At 38.4% G+C, this 22,968-nt stretch overlaps 1 protein-coding gene across 2 annotated transcripts; it reads left to right on the top strand.

Moving 5' to 3' along the window:
- The first annotated feature begins 607 nt into the window (after positions 1-607).
- On the top strand, positions 608-15,661 carry C1QTNF3 (C1q and TNF related 3). Of its 2 annotated transcripts, none has more exons than XM_027745738.2 (6): positions 608-795; positions 5,885-5,996; positions 8,171-8,325; positions 11,849-11,978; positions 12,669-12,768; positions 13,864-15,661. In XM_027745738.2, exons 1-6 carry the CDS (start codon positions 712-714, stop codon positions 14,021-14,023), a joined length of 741 nt encoding a protein of 246 aa, XP_027601539.1. In that variant the 5' UTR covers positions 608-711; the 3' UTR covers positions 14,024-15,661. The 2 variants fall into 2 exon arrangements, with proteins under 2 accessions (XP_027601539.1, XP_027601537.1); XM_027745736.2 differs by having other exon boundaries at positions 657-999.
- Positions 15,662-22,968: the final 7,307 nt, after the last annotated feature.

The following is a 22,968-nucleotide window of genomic DNA, read 5'->3' as shown; positions in this document are numbered from 1 at the left end:
GAATCTGAATTCAACCCAGTTTTTCAAAGCTACTTACCCAGTCTCCTTCCACTGTTGGCCAACTGACAGAAATTCAATATTTTTCTTTTAGTGAATGAAAAGCGTAGTCAGAAACAGCCATTGGGACAGGATCATATGCAAAAGCTCCTCTTGTGCTTTTGTTTCCTAATTGCTTTTGGAAGGATTTTTCGGACTGGGCTGACGCAGTTGTGTGTGTGAATTTCCTGGCAAATAAGAAAGGTGACTGTGTCCAAAAGACATTTAAGAGTGTGAATTCACAGCCTTTCCATGTCTAATCAAGGAGCGTAAACCATTAGCCACATGTTCTCCATTTCCATCACATTTTTTCACACTTAAACAAAAACATGCCAAAGGAAAGGTGCTACATTTTTTAATGCCCCCAAAAAGGAACCACAGGAGTCCATTAAATGCTGCGGTCATTTCCAGCATACAAATCAATTTTCCTTGTGGTGGTGAAGTGGTGAATAATGCCTGGTTTGTTTAAAGGAGCATGACTGATTTTGGATGAAGGATCCTGTCACTTTGGCATTTTTAGTTTTATTTATTGCATGCAACCGTATAAAACCTGGTACTGGTCTCAGTGCCAGGCTTACTAGTGGAAAAGCTGAAAGGAACACATAACTCCTGGTGCAGCAAAGAGGTTCTTCTGCAAGACATTTGCTGGACTCCTGAAAAATTATTTTGAATAACATGGCAGAGAAGGATTTCATCAGTTGGCATCTACTGGCTTTATTTTTTCTTCCATTTTGCCTGTGTCAAGATGAATACATGGAGGTGAGCAGAAGATCTTATAAACCAGTGGCCAAAATATTGCAAAGTCACCACCAGACTGGTCATAAAGGTTCCAGAAGCAGGGAAATATTGAAACAGCGGAATCAACTTATAGAGTGGACTGTTGATAATAGCACTTCTACAGACCAAAAAGTCCTGAGACCAGAGGTAGATGATGTAGAACTGACTACCTCAGATAGAGTCCAGGTACTCTTAATTAATCTTCTAAAGATATCTTTAAAGCTAATGAGATATTTTATTTTTTTTGCTAATATTATTAGTGATATATTTATGAAATAGTTGTTATTAAAGCTGTGTCTTGGTCTGTATCCTGCTGAGTTGCTTTATAGGATCTTTTAATTAGCTGGTAGAACCAGCAGTGGTTGGGGACACTGGTTTCAACATAGACAGCAACCCTTTGTTCTGATGAAAATGTGAACCTGTGAAATCATATATTCTGATATATAGTCTCTTAATTATCCCAAGGTATTACTTATTTAAAATATTAAAGTTTTAGAATTTTCTAACTCATAGGGATGTGACAGAAAAATACAGAGTTCTAGAGGTATTTGGAAAGATTCAATTAGCAGACAATAACTTTACTTGAAAATGACGTATATAAAGTATCTTTTTTGAGCTTGAGAGAAACATAATGCAATTCTGAGTGTTCAAAAATTTTATTCTAAGGGGTAGCTTGAAAAAAACAGGTACTAATGTAATGAATAGATTTAATAATGTATATCAACTTGAGAGAGTTTCAGAAGAAAAAGTCTAATCATCTTCAGTATCTGCCTTTTAAACTGGGAATCTTTTTATGCCTTTCATGCCACTTTAGATACTGTAGTCATTAGCTTACATCAAAGGGAAAATGTTATAACTTGATTATATATAAAATATTGCAGTACAAATTGAAAAGAAAAAAATCTAAAGGGCAGAAGATGAAGTTTTTCTAGCACTAGGCAAAACAAAATTGCACTCAAAGCTTTTTTCTTACCAATGTTTTTTAGAAACAGCAAGAACATGAGTGTTTTATTCCTCTAGCTGATAAAAATGTTTCAGTCCTGAAACATTTCAGTTCAACTTTTATCATTGGGGTTTTTTAAAACTCTTTCAGATCAAACTATGATATTTTGAATTGCCAAGACCAAGGACATGCAGACAAGTGTTGAATAATAACCTGCATCATGATAAGCAGAGATTTGATTTTAATCCTGTCCTAGGCTTGAAGAACTGAAACACATCCAAATTCAGGAATAGGTTTAATACACCACTGTATTCCCTGTATTTAAATTTTATAGTGCCTTGCATTTTGTACTTCTTGGGTAGGAGCTAAATGTTCCTCCAGTGCATTCAGCAAAGCAGATATTTTAACTGTAGGCATATTATATTGTGCTTGCAGTATATAAACAGTGTAAAACATCAGGTGCACAGTCCAAAGAGCCAGCTAGTGTGTGCAGTCCTCTCTACAGCTGCTTTCTACATACTACATACTATTGGCATCTAAAAAGACTCCCTTTTAAATCAACATAAGTTCAGATTTAATACAGAATTTCAGGATTTAATACAAAATTATAACTTTATAAGGGTCAAACTCTCCCTCATGGAAAGTGTCACTGTGTTTGGGATGCATGTGTGTCTCGTCAGAGGGTTTAATGCAGTATGTTTGGAGTTGCCTGCTGGGGGAAGAGGCTGTGACATTAAAAATGAGCCCAGTGAGTCTGAGTACAGCTGATGGCAGTCACTTACCTGCCAGACCCTCTATAAGAAGCATTCTTTTTTTGGGAATGATGCAATTTTTGGCTTACTGGAATGAAATGGAGCACTAACAGATGCATGACAGGGATAATCAATCACAGAGTGGCTTACGTAATAGGTGTTTTCCAGTTCCAGACTCCAGGAATTTCTAGGCAGATTAAAAACAAAGGTGGCACTGACATGTTTTAATTCATGTCAAACCTGTCTCTTCCCCTTGAGCTATGTGGAAACTGTTCAATCCTTAAGTTCCTGCTTTTGTGGTTGTTTGAGGTGGAGTTGCTTTACCCAGCTAGAGAGAATTTAGGCTGGAGAATTTTACCCTCTTGTTAAAGTGTTTTAAAGGCCCCATTTTTTGTTGTGGAACAGAGACAATAGCATTTGTCTTTGCTGTTATCTTTGCTGCACTGGGTGCAAGGCCAGTTTTCACATTGCTGTTAACTTATGTGAAATATAATATGCGTTTCTCAAGCACAAGAACTCTTAGTGACTATGAGGAGCCATGACAGACAGTTTTTCCTTTTCAGGTTGTTCTTTCAAAGTCTCTAGATATTCTTCATCCAAGTAGTGTTTTACCCTGAATCTTGGCAACTTTTGTTTGTTTCTTTGCTTAGAGAGGATGCATGGAGGGTACTAGTGCCCACAGAGGCACACTATTTTACAGAACAGGAGCCAAGAATTGTGGAGGTGCATTACTCCTTTTCTGAATTGTCTTAGACCATAAAACAGAAACTCACAAAATTAATCACAAAGTTAAAAAGGACTGGGTCTCCAGTTATGATTTGTTCACAGATTTAAATTGAGGGGATTTTATAGACCATCTGTTGCCTAGAAATCTCTCCTACATACTAAATCACAGGAAATTTAGCAAATAACCTCAGAAATATTTCCAGTTTTCTATCTGTATTAGGATATCAATGTGGCAGATGCATTTCACAAGCTCCTAAATCATATTTATGTTCTGAGAGTAAAGCCAAAGATTCACTGTGTGATAAAATTTATGCACAAACGGCTACACAGAACGCCTTTGGCAAGTAGAGTGTAATTAATCTCTGTGTCACATTTGAGTGTAATTTTACTTTAGGAACACATTTTTCCTTTAAATATACTCTTCATGAAGTTCTCTGTTTTTAGAGATCAAAAGAGTATCCTGAATATTCATTATATTTGGCAGCTGATTGTGAACATTTTTTCCTCTTAGTGAAAAGATCAGTAAAGATAATGAGTTAATATTACTTTATGACTTGCATAAGTAGTTATTTTGAAGTCAGTGGAACTATTTGCATACAAACAGACTGGCAGGACTGGCCTCATTTCACATGTAGAAACCTGCTGAGCTTTTTTCAAGGTAATGCCAAACAGCACTTGTTTATGACTGGCACTAGTTCATTTTTTATGATAACACAGCTGGTTAGCTAATAATGTTGTTTAGGATTTCAGTGCATTGTGTGATAAAGACAAATCATACCTGCAGGCAGACTTGAGAGAGTCTCACATGCAGCCCACTTTGCTGGATTCATGTCTTCCCTTACCAAAAATCCACAGTTCCAAGTCTTTGGATATCTCTAGGCTTGTATGACTTATTTGCTCTTGGCAGGTGTGTATACAGTTTGCCTTCCCATTTAACATGAATATGAACTACTATCTAAAAAGAACCAGATATTTTAATCTCAGTGCAACAATCATCATTATTTTAGGGGGTACAAAATGTTTGCACAATTCCAGTCCTCCTGTACTTGTCTCCCTTTTAAGGACTGAAAAAGAGCTGAAAAGTAGGCCTACTTCTTCTCTCATAGTAGGAAAATTATAAACAGTATAGTGGGTGATTGTCAGTTATGTTCTTCCTAACAACTAGGAGATACAAAACAGCAAGAAACATACAAAGGGTTTCTCTGGGAACAGACAGTGCAAGAGTCAGAACTCATTTTTCTCAGAAAATATGGACCTTGTCCAGAATTAAGCTAAAAAGCATAGCCTTGACCAAACCCATAAATGTGAAGCTCTTCTGCCCATTGGCAAGTCTTAACATTTCCATAACTCTTTGAATATGAAGGATACTTGTTTAGCTGTCAAGTCAGCCTTTATTCCCATCGTAACTCCACCATCGTTGGTTCCAGCTGGAGAGACCATACATATGTCCCAGTGGAGGAGTTGCAGTATTTTGGTTGTGGCATGAAAGGTGTTTTCTGAATCCATAAACTCCAAAGCCTCCTGAAATTAGAAGAGTGGCTGATGACGCTGAGGGCAGAAATAAGCATATCTGTGTGTTCATTTGACAGCTCCCATCCCACCAGAGGCTCATTTTCTACCATTAAACCAGTAAGTCTGCATTAGGAAAGTAATTTATCAGAGCTAAAGATGAGGGGAAAGAAAGAGGAGGAAGACAAATAGTAGAATTATTAGAGAAAAGTAGAGGTTGGATTGGTGTAATTATCCCTCTCTAGATTTTAAGAACTGCATCTCAGGATATTAGCAAAGAATTATAGGGGCAAAGAAACAAAGAGGGACAAATAAGGAAGAGGTAGAGAAATAAAATCAAACCCTGCACCTCTGCCTCAGCTGACCCACTGGAAGATTTGTGGTGACTAAGCCTAGTTGTGAAATCCAGACAGAATTGAATGAGAGTCCATTAGTATAAATACAATAATATGAAAAAGAAAAGCACTTAAACAAATCTATTTTTAAGCTATTACTACAATAGCTGAGCTGCATATAACAAACTCATTCATTTATTTATGCTGCTATATTAGTTTCAGCATGCAAATAGATTTTCATAGTTACACAGTCACCACTACAAATAATCAGAAGCCCCTAACACCATGTGTTGCAGTAAGTTCAAATTTTTGTTTTGTATCTTGGTAATTTTTTAGGTTCTCCTAACTTTAATAGCCTGTAAATATGCAGGTCTGGGATCATGAATAGGAATATGCTGCACAGCCTTTTTTTTAATATATCCTGTGGGTATATAAGCTTGTTTGTCATCGAAGGTCAGTTGAAATGTGGGATCAGGATGGGAATCTCACTGAAATATTCATTGAAATTTCATTACTTGGTATCATTTTATTTTCTAAACCCTCATTAATTGACAGGATAAGCTGGTGTTTTTTTGATATTCATATAGCTCTTAGAACACTTCAAGAGCTATTCCCTTAAAACTTCCAAAAATAACATCTTCAGGGACAACCCAAGCATGTGAGATTTCAGCCCAGATAAGAAATGTTTTGAAAATTGTTACCAAATATATAAACAGAGAATATATAATGAAGACCCTGTAACCAACATGCATAAGACTGATGTCCTCCATGAACGAGCTACTTAAAGCTTATTTTTGTGCACTTAGCCCCCCCAGCCTGGACCACAGAATCCAGACTGTAGTTCCTGCTGCCGTGGTGACTTTGGAGTTCGACTCTATCAAGGGCCCCCAGGACCTCCTGGGCCCCCTGGGATGCCAGGTAAAGATGAAGTTTAATTAATTTTTTGATTAATCTAATTTCAGGCTATAATTCCAGGCTATTCTATGAAATATCAAAGAGTGTCCCAAATATCAGTATTTGGGAACAGATTCAGCAACAAGTTTTTCTATAATTTCTGGGTAGACATATATTTTCAATTATATTCTAAAGTATTTTCCACTGAAAACCTGTTTGTTATTAAAATTCAGCTTTCACAAACTCATACTGAAAGTAATCTTATTACATTTCTAGGGTAAATTAGTCTCTCTTCTTAAAGCAGCATGAAAATTCCATTAAAGTTGGAAGAACTTGTTCCCTGGAGTTGATTATTGCGATCACCTTTGTATATCCAGCTGTGTTACTGTGTACTGTATTCAAGCGATTTTCTTCATCTAGCATACTGCTAGCCAGTATTTTACAAAGACACATATACTTTTATTCTCTCATAGAAATTCCTTCATTTCCTTCTTTCATCTTGTCTTCCATAATAAATGCTACCTTTTTTTTTTTTCCCCATTAAAAATGCACAGAGAAGAACAAGATACACAAGAAAAGTGTGTACTTTGATCTGATAAATGGTATGGAAATAGAAGAGCCTAGAGAAGGGAAAAAGTTAGTTGTATGTTGCTGTAACTTTGTTATGGCAGCTACCTTCAGGGATTTGAAAATCACCATTCCTAAAGCAGATGAACCAACAGACTCATCTTCAAAAGCTTACATCTTCTGTTATCACAGTAAAAACGAAATTCAGGGACCCACTACTTATTAATAAATTGTTGGCTTCTTAGGAGCAGGACACGATTTTATACTAGACCCACACTTCTGAGACTGCAGTGGACATGCTGGGACACGGCCTAGTCCTCTTCTCATGTATCCAAGTCCCACTTTCTTGTCACCACAGGATGCCACAAACAAATGGCTGGCAGCAACCTTCTGTACCCTGTACTTTCTCTGTCTCCTTCATCTGCTGGATTTCATATTGTTGTGCCTGTAAGGGGAACAACAGCAGTTGCTTTCCCCTTTGATTGAATCCAGTGTTGCTTGCAGACTTCTGTTCTGAACTGGTATAAAAGTAGTTCTGGCTTTACATAAAGATCATTCTTGTTATTTTTAAGAGTTAAAGATTCCTCTATCCAAACAAAAATTTATATTTCTTCCACCATTTATCTTCTTCATTTGATGTAATTTTTTTTCTCAATACAAAAAATCTGAAGAATCACTTTATCATCAGATGTGATCTCAAACAACACTATTCTTCTTGGAAATTTGTAACCAGAGAGAATAATCAAAGAAGAAGCAGAGTTACAAAGCACCTAACTTCAGTTCAGGTAGAATTAGAATAATGATGACATTAATTAATCCCCTGAGTTGAAAGATCAGGCTTTTGCTGCAGGAGGCATAATAATTGCTCAGTAATTCTAGCTAATTTTAAAATTCTGTCAGTTGCACAGACATTTGCTCGGTAATTTCCTCAGTAAACATCAGAGAGTAAGTAATACTGCAGAAGCAGGAATATGCTTTATAATGAGTCTTTTTACAATAAGCCATCTCAGAAAATCTTAATTATAAAAATTCTGTCTCTCTTTAAATCTAGAAGCATGCAGTCATCAACCCCTTCAAGCACCCAGCAGTCTGAGAATGCACACTCTCCTGTTTTTGGCACAGATGGGTCATAGAGCTAGTTAACGCTACAGCCACTCTTCATTTGTGTGGATGTGTTTTAAATACAGCAAAATGTTATCCTACCATAATTAACTTAAATTACCAGGAAGTAAGTTTTTACACCAGAGGAAAGCAAGAGAGCTTTTGCAGGCTACCTAGTATGTGTCAACAGGCAGTGGCTTTCCCTTTCCTTGAGCCCCACATCTGCTGAGATCTTCTTGCACTTCTCAGCAAAGCAACGACTTGAGACAACGGCAGGTTATACAGCAACACCAAGACAGCATGAGGGTTAACTCTTAAACATCAGTCTATGTCCTTCTGGAAACTTGCTCACCAAAACCTTCACCTTCAGTTTAGGCACACAGCTGTTTCTTATCCATCACAGTCCAGTCTGTGGTTTATGGTACTGAAGATTAGATGTGTTGCAAACAGGTGGAAGAGGACCCTGTCACACTTATCTGTTAAAATACATTACATGATTTAAGTTAAACAGAAGCTTTGCTTCCTTTCAGGAAATCATGGAAACAACGGAAATAATGGAGCAACTGGCCAGGAAGGAGCCAAAGGTGAGAAAGGAGACAAAGGAGATATGGGACCAAGGGGAGAGCGTGGCCATCATGGACCCAAAGGCGAGAAGGGTTATCCTGGGATTCCCCCAGAGCTACAGGTACAAATTCTCTGGTTCATGCTGGCTGCAGCAAATCTCAAGTTGTGGTTTCCTTCACGGAAAAACAGCACCTTACTACTGTAAAATAATTAAGAAGTAAATCCCCCTGTAAATGAAAATTATAAGAGGCGTATATAGCCCTTGTCCTGATGGACAAATGTACTCTGCCAGATATTCCTGGAAAACAAAGGGTTCAGTCTTTCTTTAGAGTTAGAATTCAGCTGAGAAATGGACAGGAAGAAACCCATACGCTTCTCTTTGAGGGCAAAAAGCCAGTATCAAAGTTATTAAAGGAGAATTGCTGGGACTATCATTTTTCTACCAAGCTGTATCACATAATAACTGTGCTTCCTACAGCATATGAAAAGAGTAAAGGAGTCACTCACGCTTCTCAGGACTGTCAGGCTTTGTGAGATTCTCAGAAGCAAATGTATCCAGCTTCTCAAAGTATGGTCTCAAACCTTTGAGTGCAGACAGAGTCCTCTAGATTTAAAAAATTCCCCTCGGTAGATTTTTTTATATGTATATCTCTAGATACCTTAAATATGTTGGGGGCCTTGTAGGTTCTGCCTATGAATGAACCCAAAAGCCAGATGAGCAGGGTTCAAGCTTGAGCTGTTGAGCTCAAGACTGTGTTAGCATAATCTCACAGTTTTTGCATTAGAGTTTCTTCATATCCCAGGAATCTGGCAGATGGCAGAGAGCTTGTATATGTGTATATACATACTTACATACATATATATCTCTCTCTATATATACATGAAGTACAGCAGAGACACGTTGTAGTCCTGTTCTTAAAGCAACAAAAAGTACATGGCATTTGGATAGCTTAAGACCCCTGGTTGCTGTTGCAAAGGGGATCTAAATGAGTTGCCCCCACTGTATATCACAGTGTAGCAATATACAAGCAGTTCATCTGCAATAGCAGGAAGACTTGACTGCCTTTATAATGTAGTGCAGCTAGGGTGCTAAAGGCAAGATTTAGATGCATGGGGCAAGCCACTGAGATACATCCCTCCTGGTCTCCACCTTCCACAATGGAGAGAACTCCTGAAGGTCACATCAGCTGGTGTGGGGAATCCTAAAACATTTCAGAAGGCACCAGGTGCAGTTGTGTGGGAAAGTGATGGCAGTCAGATTCATCTCCAGACAGCCCACATGTGAGAGAAGCATCTAAGCTTCCATTATAATTCCTTAGGATCTTGAATAGCAACTCGGCTAAATCTGACAGTCACTACTGCTCTTGGGCAAATGGCACTTCAGACACCAGAGAGTATATAGATCTACAAAAACTATAAGGGAGGTTACATCCTCCCTCATACAAACACTCTTAAGTGGAATCATCTTAGCCTTGACCTGATTTGTAGCCCCCAAACCAAATCCACCACAGAAGGGGCAAAATGGGATAAAGCACACACGCACAACAATAAATAGCACTTCAAACCTTCTGATGTTCTGATCTGTTTCCTCTTAACTTAAGGACCTTGTTTTCCAATAACAGTCATTCACATATATTTTATACCCTCATAAAAGGCATGAAAATTAACAGTAAAATCAACAGTACAACCAACAGGTGAAGTGTGGAAAAATTACTCTGGATTTCTTGGAATTGTGTATGTTTGAATTCCCTGCCCTGAAGGGGTGCATGAAGATGGGATAACTGCACAGAATACAACTCAGAATGAAAACAGTTTTGAAAATGGATGGACTTTTGTAATAAAGTAGAATTATTTTAGTAATCTTAAAGAATGAGCTAGAATTCACGATATAGCTGAATATCTTGAAAACATAATTCCATTCTACACATATCCTTTTGCAGTTTTAAAATGAACTATCACTGGTTTTTCTTACATAAAGATAACAATAGTAATTTAATTAAAACTGAAAAATGAAAGAGGATGAATTAAAAAAAAGCTCATATTTTAATACCTATTACCAAATAAAATGCCATCACTGCTTTTAACAGATGTGTTTAAAAAATCTTATTGCATAGCATATCATTTCTTGTTAGCATCATGCTTGACAATTTTACAGTTTGGGTAGGTATAGGAGAAAACACTTTTGAATACAATACTGTTTTAAGTACAGGATTATTTTGGAAAACTTGGTGTATCCCTGTTGACCTGTTACTTCTAAATGAGACCTAGGAAGAAAGGACATCTTTTTCAGCTCTTCTGATGAGCCCAAGGAAAGCAGCTTAGAGTCAAAGTGACTGTGAAATGGAATCTAGACAAAAAGCAACAAATACCATCAAGCTGTCACTGCAGCTGCTTTCCTTTAACACATGATGAACTTTGATGTGATCCTGGCTGAGAAGCAAGATGTTAACAATTTGCCATCATAGAAAATGCATCCATGCAGGGATAAGGAAAATCAGCCCAAGCCTTCAGCTCACATCTGGAGCTCCTTACATTTCTGAACAGATGGCTAATGATTTCCGTTGTTGGATCCAGACTTGAATTTGATTGCCTGTTTCAGTTTTGTTCTCATTTGGATCTGAAATCAAAAGAAGTTTGGGATGGTTTTTTATTCTTTAAATACCAGTGTAACTGGAATGACACCAAAAAATGTCATTTTTGTGATGGGTTGTAACAACTGTGGGTGAATACTTGTCATGTAAAATGTTGAGATAAAAATAAATAGACAAGTCTTTATGTGACCTTCTGGCAACAAAGTTCAGCAATTCTGCCTGTACCCCATTTACTGACAGTCAGATGAGGGGGGATCGTACACTCACAGAAAAGATCACCCCTGTCCCTGACCATGCAAGCTGGCAGGATCATTCCCTGGTATCTTGCTGAGGGTAATTTGAGTTGTCCAATGTGGACATTTTGCACTGCTTCCTATGAAACATTTTTGACGACAAGAAGTAAAATGTGAAGTTGAAACACAGTTCACACTTTCTTAGTTTCCTCTTTTGGTCTCCACCACTCTCTGTTTTCATGGCTGAGGACAACTGATAAGAGAGAACAAACACTGTGAACATTGAGTCTTAGCAGCTGCACTTCTAGAGAACCACTAATAAAACTGCTTAATACATCTCTAAGGTAGTTAGAGCTAAGAAACACAAATCCGTATGTACTTTACCAAATATCATTTATTTTCACACATTCAATTAAAAGCAATATGCAGTGTAAATGCATTGCAGAATGTATAAAAACTATATAAAACACTTCTGTCACAAACACCATCCATTTCGACACCATTTTTCTGTTGCATCATCCTACAGACTTAAAAGTAGATAAAATCTGAAGTGAAGGTTGTGAACTGCAAACACTTGAACATACACCTACTTTACAGTCATGAATAGTCCAATTGAATGTAAGAAGCCTAGACTTTTCCAGGTTCATTCAATGGGAGTTTTGTTACTGGAGTTTATTGGCCTTGGAGCAAGCCCTAGAAGAACATCTCTGTCAGAAAAATAAACAGACTGCAAATACAGGGGGAAAAAAATCTGTAGTTGATGGCTCTACACATGTGCTTTTCATGAACGATTGCCTGAATAAGAACTGGATTTTTGCAGGTCGCATTCATGGCTTCGATGGCTACTCACTTCAGCAACCAGAACAGTGGGATCATCTTCAGTAGTGTTGAAACCAACGTTGGGAATTTTTTTGATGTCATGACTGGGAGATTTGGTGCTCCAGTGAATGGTAAGCATTTTCAAAACAAAATAATGCAATTCTTGGAGCTGTAGAGAGAACTGTAGGGAATAATGATGAGACACTATTTAACTGCCTTTGCACAAGGCACTGATGAGATTTGCTCTGCATAGCTCTTGCTACCTACTTTTGACAAAAATTAATTGAAAACTCAGCACGGCAAGAGAGGTCTTGCCAGCCAGTGAGACTAGTGCTGGCACAAAGGCAGAAGGAAGAGGTATGGCCAGGGGTGGGGAGGGAGCAGGACTTTGCTGTGGCCTTCAGCCACTGTGATGAGAGAACCACAGGCTCGATGCTGTAGCAGCAGCAGCTTCACAGTTGCCTCCTCTGCCTTCTGCCTCCAGTAACTCTCTTCATCCTCATCTTCCCCAGTTCAGCTGTGAGCTGACCTGCAACAGATGTGTGGCTGGAAATGAGGCATTGCAATTCTTCCCGGGTTATTTTTCAGCTGCATCTATCCCCCATCTTATGCAGCTGTGGTGTGGGAAGAACAACCCCTGCAATATGCAGAAATAAAATTAAGCAGATTTTGGAATGCTATAAGCAGAAGCAAAATACCCAGTGATAACTGGAAGGCAGTTTTGTCCTCAGCTGTTATGTTTTCTAAGCAAGAAGCATAAATCTGCAGCATGATTACCTCCCTCTATGAAGCAAACACGTTCTATTTGGTAATCTTTTCAGGAGTGTATTTCTTCACTTTCAATATGATGAAACATGAAGATGTGGAGGAAGTGTACGTGTACCTGATGCATAATGGTAATACAGTGTTCAGCTTATATAGGTAAGTGAAGGGCCAGACCATTTTAATGCAAAAAACATGTTTCTACCGAAGTGATAGCTTGCTCGCATTTCAAGAAATGTGAAATTGCTAATTTTTTTAAGAAATTCACTACGGTAAAATAACCAATAAGAAGAACTATTTTATTTTGCCCTCCTCAGCTTTAAAATTTGGAGCATAGACACCACAGATTCTGGACTTAATCACAAATTTCTCAAACTCCAGGAAAAGGAATTAGCACTCCAAGTCAGGGTTGGAGTTCAGTAGTAATGTGCTGTCATTCTGCTAATATATATCTTCATCCTTATTTTGCCTGTCAGATATAGGAAATAACAAGGTGTTCAGCAACCTGTTACAGTCTTATTAGAGATGAGGGGAGAGCAATTTACTTTTAAGTTGAAAAGTGTTTAAATTGCAGTAGTAAGGATGAGTAAGAAGCAAAGGTCTTCCATTTACTGGCTTTATCATTAGCACACCACCAAAGGCTGCTTCCTTCCTGATAGATCTTTCCTGAAAAAGTGCTCTATTTTTTTTTGGCCCTGAAGCACTGATGTCAGAAAAGGCAACAGGTGGAAGCAAAGGAACCAACAATCATGCAAAGCCAGGAGGTTAGCCCACATCAAATGTTCCAAAATGTTCCAAGGAAAGGCCTCAGGACGGAGTGAGCTGCCTGTCTCTGCCCACTGACTGTGCTGGGAGCACAGGGGCTCAGCTCACATCAGACTCCTGACCTGGAGGCATTTAAAATTAGCTGGGATGACTTCAAGGGAAAAGAAACATCACAGGAAATCTGTAGTGTTGTGATGAATGAGCAGAGTTTTATCTTAAACAAAAAATTTGTTCCTGTGCCCTGGAAAAAGTTAAAATTCCAGAACTTCAGAAAGGAATGAAATGATGCAATTAGGTAAGGTGCAAAATTTGACTAGAAGATCAAATGCAGAAAGTTGCCCAAATATCCTTATAAAGCTGAAAAAATGTTGGCAGCCTTTCAAGGAAGTTTTGCTCAGGATAACAATGTACTTTCTTGGATTTTTTTTTTGTTTGCTTGATCATTGTTGGGAAACAAAAAGGTGACTTATATAAAATATTCATCCACAGCTATGAATCCAAAGGGAAAGCAGACACATCAGGAAACAGTGCAGTCCTAAAACTTGCCAAGGGAGATGAAGTTTGGCTGCGAATGGGAAATGGAGCCCTCCACGGGGACCATCAACGCTTCTCCACCTTTGCTGGGTTTCTTCTTTTTGAAACCAAGTAAAAGAAGAAACTATCCAACAGATGTTTATCTGAGGAAACATCTTTTTTGGAACTGGTATTTTTCACTGGGCTGTGTAATAACATTACAACATCAGAGGATCAAGAAGGCTTGTCTTGATGCAATGTGTTGCTATTTGTGTATCAGAGATGAGCTGAATACATTGTGTAGCTGACACAGAGTCACAGAATCTGTATTGTCATTTGGGTTGCACCTATTGAATCGTTAAATGTTGCTACTCGTCTTTTTCCCGAAGTGAATGAAAAACAAAGAAAATGAGTTTAAGTAATTTAGAGAGCAGTTTACCCAGCAAAGTCAATTTTGTCTGTAAATATACTTTAGTTAAGTATATGTCAGGAATTGAACACTTGATTCAAGTTTTTCTAATAATTTATTCAGTTCTTATTACATGTTCATTAATGTTTGCACCATGGAAACAGGCCTGAAAGTATTATAAGCAGGCTCAGTTGAGACCAGATCTAAAGGAGTAAGTTTGTACTGGATTAGAATGAGCTCCTCAAATAGAAGAAAAAAATGTGAAAATAAAGATGTCAATGATTCAGGTTTATTGCATTTCCATCTCAAACCTCTGATGATGTATCTGGTGTCATTTTTCACAGATTTTTAGCACATATTTATGCTTACTCTCTCTTTTAATGGAAGAGTGTTAGTAGTTCTTGCCTTAGTAGCAGCTTGAAGGTAAGGTGATATAGTCTGCAGTGTGAAGGGGATCAGGCAGGGGAACTGTAATGTTTCTTCCTAGCCTTAAAACTTTTCAAATCTGATGTAACTGAATGCAGGGTGTCAAAACAGAGGTATATACGCTAGAGAAACCAGGATATGCCAACAGCACAAACAAAGAAACACAAGCTTTGTGGTGTTTGGAGCTCTTTTAGAAGGATGTACCTTATAATATTGTATATTTACTTAACAGTGAAGTTGTTGATACAGTTTTCCTAGCAGCTTTCCAAGAACCAATATTTCAGGAAAAGACATTGCAAAGCAGCAGCAGATAATCCAGTTCAATATTTAACTGGTGAAAGCAAATGCTGGCCAGCTCAGAAGTTCTGGTCCCAGTAAACTGGGCCACTCTTCGGCATTAACATTTATCACCACCTTTTCAAAATTTGGGTACCTGAAATTCTGTCTTGCTATTTTCTGTTCATTGAAGTCAGCACCAAAGTCAGTACTGAAATTTGAATGTATTGTCTGCTCCTCACACACAACCTAATGAAACATAAATTCTGTTTTAACAGATATTACCTGCCATTAATGTATAACAAGCAGGTGAGGTTAGGAAAACATTTATTTTAAATTCTTTCTTACTGGATGCAGACATCAGCAGCACAACAACGGAGCAAATGAATCAAAAACTGCCCTATGAATTTGTGTGTCCTTTTACATGTTCCTAGCGTATGTAACCACATTGTATGAAAAAAAATGCATGTTGATACTTGATGATTATGACTTGTGATTTTTTAGTTTTATGCATCAACCACTGAAAATATTAGCTTTAATGAACTGTTGTCCGATGAGTTTTATCATTTCTTTATGAACTTGGGTCAGGTTTGCACCACATAGGTTTTCAAAACCTGAGACTATGTTATTTTAATAAGCTTACTTTGTAAATCATACATTTATCCAATAAAGATTAATGGTTACTAAACTATCACTCGTTTGTTCATATCTACATTTACCAAGGACCTTGCCATTTGGAGACTATGAAGATATTCTTAATATGCTTTTTCTAGGCATTCATTTTGCTACTGAATGGAAGAAAGCCAGCATTAAGGGTTAAAATATATTTATTTTACATATATACATACATATATACACACATATATATACATAAAATTTAAATCCTCAAAGTTTTCTTTGGGGACTTAATTTTCCTTTATGACATGGCCATTTTAATCCATTTTGGTCAGAATAAAGCACTTAGAAACTGTGAGACATACACTCATTTTCAGCTCCTTTACATTATCCCTTTTAAGGGTCATAATATAAAAGAAAGTAGTGTTTTGCCATACCTGTTTTGAGTTGTTTTCACAAGTTTTGTTCCACTTGGCCTGCTAAGAGTGGAAAGTGACTAAGAATTATCATAAAAGCATCTGATAACTGAAAAGCAGCATGGTCTCAGTCCCCAGATTAAAGCTAAAGAGTTTTTTGCATCAAGGTTAAAACTTTCTAGGTTTTGTATGAAATTTCTACAGTCTTTTCTCTTCAAAATTATTGCGCAGTCTCTGCTGAATGAGTGTTGTAACACTTAAATAAATGGTTAACTTACACATAAATTTCAAGATCCTTCACAATATAGCAGCTGATGTGAATATCTGTGTGTGTTTGTTCCTGTTCCTCAACATTAACAAGCTTTATATTCAGTAAGTCATGTGGAATGTATGGGGGTTTTTCTCAGAAATGTTCACAAAATGTAGTCATCTTTCCATTGCTCCTGATAGTTGAAAGCCTCTTGCTTAGTAGATCCTCAGGGCAAAATGTCCTGTCTCAGAGACTTTTATCCTCTGTTATAAAATAAGTGGTATCTTATAATTTTTGTTATGACTGGGAAGCCTTCTGGCCACTGAAAAGCTGTAATTTGGAGTATACTTAATGGGTTTTTGTCTTTGCTAAGATGAATCTATATCACTCCCACTCCCTGAGCTTCTAGATTTAACCAAAACTTGGCAAGACCTGAAAGCCCGTGCCTGCAATGAGGGCTGTGGTTTGGTGAGTGATGTCTTGTCTCTGTCGTGGGAGCTGGCAGCCTGGCAGGAGAAAACACTTCCTAACACAAAGCCAAGCTGAGCCCTGCTCTGTGTGAAACACCACCCTTCACTCCTGGTCCTCCCTTCCCCAGAGCTCCGGGGACTGCTGTCCTTACCTGTGACATCTTTGCAATGTAGCAATGCTCATCTCCAGCTGCATCAGGAGTATCAAGTGCTGTGTTTTGCAGAACAGGGCTGTGTGTGGCTTGAGAGGTGCTGGGTGGACCCCCTTGGCAGGGGTAAAACACAGCTTCTGCGCAAGAAATACGTGAACCAGAATGAAACCAAACTGAGGGAAAGCATCATAGGGCTGGGTGCCAGTTTCACGAGTGGTGTTCAAAGAAAGCAGAAAGCAGTTTAATTAGAAATCTTTGAGAAAAAAAAGAGTCTGTGGTTTTAGTTTCAGAGGCTAATCCGTGGCCTGAAGGTGACTGAGTCGATTCTGAAGAAGCAATTTAGACTGACAATAATTTGGAGCCTCAGTCTCACTGGAAACCTTGTGAGCCAGACAGAAGGCTTTAAATAAAGAAATATTTTTCTTAAGAGAAAATAAGGAACACAACTTTTCACTTAAATCTTTCATCTTTCCCTCTCTTTCACTGTGTCCTACATTATACCCTGCTGTTTTCTGAAGCAGTTTTTAATAAAAGTGTTTTTGAATTAAAACTTTTTTGCCTCCTACTTAGTTCATATAATTAAAATTACTTTTTTTGTGCTCAGAACTTTAAAAAAAATTCACACAAGGACAAAACATGCAGGGAGTCACTGAGTAGTGTGTGAAAAGATCCATAGTTGTTCATTTTGGTGAATCAGTAGCAAAGTTTCTCTAGTTTGAAGTTAGCTCCACTTCAGCAACCAAAGGAAATAAAAACTGAGTGATCAGTTCTGATTTAAAAATATGAGGCAAAAAAAGGAAGTGTGCAAAGCTGTTCTCCAGGCTGGTTATCATACTCAGATGCCAGTGAAGAAAGACACAGAATCTAGAACATATCTTCGTAAATTAAAAGAACTTGGTAGAATGTGCACTTCTTAGTATGACCAGGTTCCCTCTTACACCAAAGGGTGAGAGTTCCTTTAGTCCTTGGGCCAAACCACACAGTTATAGCAGGACTTTGAGCATCTGCAGTACCATTAATTTTCACTATCTGTTTCCTTGAGGGAATTATGCAGAACAGGAGTAGTAGTAGCAGAAAACAGCCATACTTCCCAAGCCTCATCATCTGGCCCTCTGCTTAAATTGATACCAAAACCCAAAGCAGTGTCAGAGTCTATTCTTTGTCCCAGAGTTACCATCTGCCTATGCTGATGAGGCTTAATTAAACTCTCTCAGCCTCTGTATCAGGGTGTCTGTTTGCAAAACTGTCTGTTGGGACTGATCTCTGGCTTGTGCTAACTTTGAAGTAGTACTTAAGAAGTTGGGCAGATAATCCTTGTCATGGGCTAAACGCATTCACTGGACCATTATGCTAATGCAGCTGCATAATCCATCCATTTCGCTAACACAATCCAGCAACTCCCAGACATGGAAAGCATTGTTGCTGTTTAATTCACTAGTACTAGTGTTCCTGAGTACCTTTTAGGCTCCACAAGGACTGGTGTCAGGTGTGGGAAGAGACTATGCTAGCTTCTTGATATTGCATGTTCCTCCCAACACAAGTAACTCATTAGGCCACTCTTCTGCTACTGGATGGATGAACTCAGTGTGTAGATGGTGGCATGAAGTCAGTAAGAATGACAGTAGGATAGGCTCAGTGCTGTGCATCTCCATGTGGAATGGGACAGACCATCCTCCATGAACACATTCACAGAACAATAAAACCCACGTGGAGCAAGGTTTTATTGAACAATATTGTGTTAACCAGTGAAAAATTGAAGAAATGGAATGATATTCTTCTGCTTTTTTGAAAACAATCCATCAGACATAAAAAAAAAATCCAAAGAAGTATTGTTTTAAAAGAATTACATTGCTACAACACCAAGAATGGAAATATCCATGTTAAAATTATCTTTGACATCTTAGCTTCCATTTCCTGTGAATGTGTCTCACAGTGTGTTCCTTCCATCATCCAGTCACATGTTGCTTCTTGGCCTTGTGCAGCAGCAAGTATAGGATGCTTGCTGAATATGGAATTGCCCATACACTGCAATGTGACAGCAAGACATGAATATATAGAAAATCTTCATTCAGTAACTACATCCACATGTACAGTTAATGAAGCACAATAACTATAGAAAACAGAGCACACTAATATGTAAGAAAGATCAGCAGAATTAAATTAACAGCAGTAACCTCCATTTTACAATAGTTTCTAAGAGCTTTGTTTTCCAGTCTTAGCCATTTTTTGACCAAAAAAACACTGCAGGCTCTCACAGTGTAGTAAAGTTGATGAAAATCAAGGAAGTCCATAAGGACCAGAATTTCAGGCCAGGACATTGGAACTCAGTGTTTGTGCCATTCTGCCATGTCAAAAGTCCTGGTTTGTGGCTTGAAAGTGCAGGATGAAATTTAATTTCTCTCCCATTCATTTTTTAAACTAGAAAATAGTAGAAGTATGGTTGTTTTGAGTAAAATCTTTCAGATACTGCACCATTTCAGATCAATGCTTTCTTCCCTTCAAGACTACCTGCTTCTCAGAATGTTTGCTTTCTCAAATTATTAAAGGCTCACAAAATAAAGAACAGGGACTATGTGTGTGCCAACAGGTATTATGTGTGTGCCATAAGGCACACATAAATGGCTCATGGGCAAGATGATGGAACAAGTTCATAAAAATAAGGGTTTCTTAATCCATCGCCCTACCAATGCAGGAGAAATTGTCTTTGATGAATGTGGCAGGCATCTTTATCCGTCAAGAATGGCTCCCTGGAAGTAAGTTTAGGGCAGAGTGGCCAAGCAGTAGTACATGTGGTGCCCAGCACAGACCTAAAGCTCAGTATACAGGGAAAAAAAATTGCGAATAACCCTAGATTTTCCAGTCTGTACAACAGTGGTTAATAATAAACTCATAGGAAAATATTTATTTTCTCCTGATTACCCAATATAAGGATTATCTACATAAAGCTACTTGCCATTCTCTTCATCTAAATCATGGCAGTCACAGCTGTGAATCAAAGGAAAGAAGAGTATTTAGCTTCAGCTACAAGGGTTAAGGTTCAAAGTACAGAAAACATAGTCACAGGCATCAGTAATTTGTTCTCCTACTTTTAACAGAGTATCAAGGGGCAAATTTCAGGCACTGTGAAAGTTAATGGCAAAGCTTGTTCACTGCAGCAAGGCCAGATCATCACCTCGATGACTGACTAGAATAAACTACTCACAAACAGTACTTTTTCTAGGATATGTCAGTTTTAATGACAGGGCGGCTTATACAATCACTTTCTGTGGATGAGACGGAGTTTGTATTTCTAAATCTATAATTCATAATCTCAGATACACAGAGACAGATTTGCAAGCAGCATGGATTCACAGCTACTTTAGAAGAGTATGATGACCTCAGGACAGATTTTTTGACAGTGTGAGATGGGATGTACACTTAAGAGAGTGAGCAGTGATGTGCAAATCCACACTCACACAGAAGCAGAGAAACACAGAAAGGCAAAGAGATGCTTGAAACAGAAGAGTTTATTGAAATCACAGAGATTAAGGTGCTGCATTTGACAAGCACATTGTACAGGGGACAGTGTGTCACAGCAGTACGCAATATGAGGTCAGAAATGTGGAGTACCACCTGCAACATCTTTGTGGATATCAAAAAGTGTTATGAACGGAGCACAGCTTCTATTCAGGCAAGGCATAAATGCAGGCTTTGGGGTAGAACAAACATACCTGAAAGCTTTGATAAACTTGGGACACAAAAATACCATCATAAATTCCATGAGAATCTTTAAAGGTCTCAAATTCAGTTTAATGCAGATATGTTTGAATTTACTAGAAAAGGTTCACCTTACGTCATGACCTACTAGTTATATTTTTAAGCAATTACATAATTATGAAGACTTGGAATATTATAACAGATGTGAGCAATTCTTGCTTTTGCATTTAACAAAAAAAAACCCAAACTCTACAGATACCAGTATTTCTTTGAACATGTATTAGGATGGACTAAATTGGAAACCGTAAACACATAAAAGGGGAGAATCAAGGTTTTGTGTACAACTATAACTTCACATTGCTGCCTTGGTATTTTTTCGAAGGACTGAAAACTAAGAGTAATTTTAACCAAAAAATCTGAGACCATCTGTAAAAGTCTGGCATGCATTGTAGCCAGCCTGTATTGTAGAAGTGCCTGTACCTCTGCAAGAAATGTTTATATAGCACACAGTATATATAATTTCATTTTTTAACACTGATATAGACAGCAATTCACTGATATAATTCAATAAAGCACACAAAAGCACTCTGACAAGGGGTCTTGCACCCATAGTGCAGATTTAACCCCAAAACAACTTCCTTCCCTACACTCATTGCCTTGGCAGTGATGAATTCATACAGCTTCCTATTTGCTGCTGCATATTAATGATAAATATTAAATGGTATTGCATAAATAAAATACTGCTCTGTTTTCACTGGAAGTCAATGCTAGAGGAGGACTCCTTGTTTTTAACATATATTTTGCGCTGGCCAACTTACTGCTTCAGGAGAGTTTGCTGGACTCAAATCACTAGCCTTCATCTCATAGTTAATTAGAATATCTGTTTCTCTCTCATGCCTGTGTATTCCTTAGTTTCTTAAAATTCAATTTTTCAAATAGGATTTAATGCTTATAAAACGCTGCTCTCACCTCTCTTAAACTGAAATAATTCAATAAGGTCCTGACTTGAATGCTTCTGCCACAGAGTACCCACTGTAATTGCGGATGACAACAAATTAGCAGGTGCAAAGGACTGCTCACTTAAACCACAGCAAAATCCAGACATTATCCATGGTGTGATTATGGTGTTATTTGGGTGTGATAAACTAAACAGCATCAGGTGAAATGAAAGAAGGTGACACAACAGAAATTGCCTGTTTGTATTCAATACAAACCCCAAGGTGTGAGGGGACAAATGAAACTGAAAAGTATTTAGAGAAACACAGTGCTACAACAACATGATAATGTCTGTGAAAACAAACCTTTACATAGAGTAGTGTATCTAAGGGAGATGGATAACAAACAAAACAAGGCAGCTGCATTTGAATGAAAATGCACATACTTTTCTCCTGGCCCTTTCACAGCAGTGGATACAATCAGTGCCTGGATTACAGGAGCTGGTGTCTACCTGGAAAATAAAGGGTATTCTGGCAACTCTTCTGCTATAGTAGAGGCAGAAAAAATTCTGCATTCATATTTATGGCCTTTACATATTTTTGTAGTCCAACCAACTTAAAGAAATCTATGAAATGAGCGTGGAACTGCTCGTAAGGGCTTCTTTGCTCTTTCTGCTAGCTGGTAACCTGAAATACTGGGAGCAGGGCATAGGTTTGAAAAACCAATTGGTTAATCCAATGACAAAGGTTTCATTACCTTTCCTGGAATTATGTCTGTTCTGTAAGTAGCTGATGCCACAAGAACAACAGGGCCAGACAGCCCTGTTTAAAGGAACATCTGGTGAAAAAAACCAGTTTTAATATCCCAGCGTGTAACCAGGCGGTCTGGGGTGCATGGGGTTTGGCCCATCCATGGTGCCTGGGGCCAGGGTGAGCAGCTGGCAGTGCTGTCAGCCACCCTGCCAAACACGAGGGCAGAAGCTGAGGAGGTTTTCCGAAAACAGGGTGCTTATTTTCACATTCTTTGTGCTGAGGAATACACTCACTGCACAGCGAGCTGCAGGTTGAGCTCCGAGGGGCAGGAGCCCCAGCGCGAGACAAGGGCCATGAACTGACGACCCTTTGCCTAAAAATGGGCACAGGGAGCTGTGGCCCAGCCAGGGGACCTGACACTGAGACACAGGAGCCCATGACCCTCAGATTCAGACTTCAAGGTTTGGACTTGATGACCTTGGAGGCCTTTTCCAACTGACTGATTCTGTCATCCTGTGACTTCCCGCGCTTAGACTGTGAGGATACAAAAGCCCAGGGTTCCCTTTGTTAGGGGGTCCCTACTCAGAGGCACAAGCTCAATCTGTTATTTTGTTATTTTATATTTTAGTTTATTTATTCCATGATTAAATTAAGGATCTGGATGCCTGAGACTCTGCTATGGG

This window comes from Pipra filicauda, unplaced genomic scaffold (genome assembly GCF_003945595.2).
Source record: "Pipra filicauda isolate LSUMZ 115617 unplaced genomic scaffold, ASM394559v2 scaffold86_size2582843_pilon, whole genome shotgun sequence".
Lineage (NCBI taxonomy): Eukaryota > Metazoa > Chordata > Aves > Passeriformes > Pipridae > Pipra > Pipra filicauda.
Note: the sequence above shows the minus strand (reverse complement) of the source record. Positions and strands in the feature narration are given on the sequence as shown.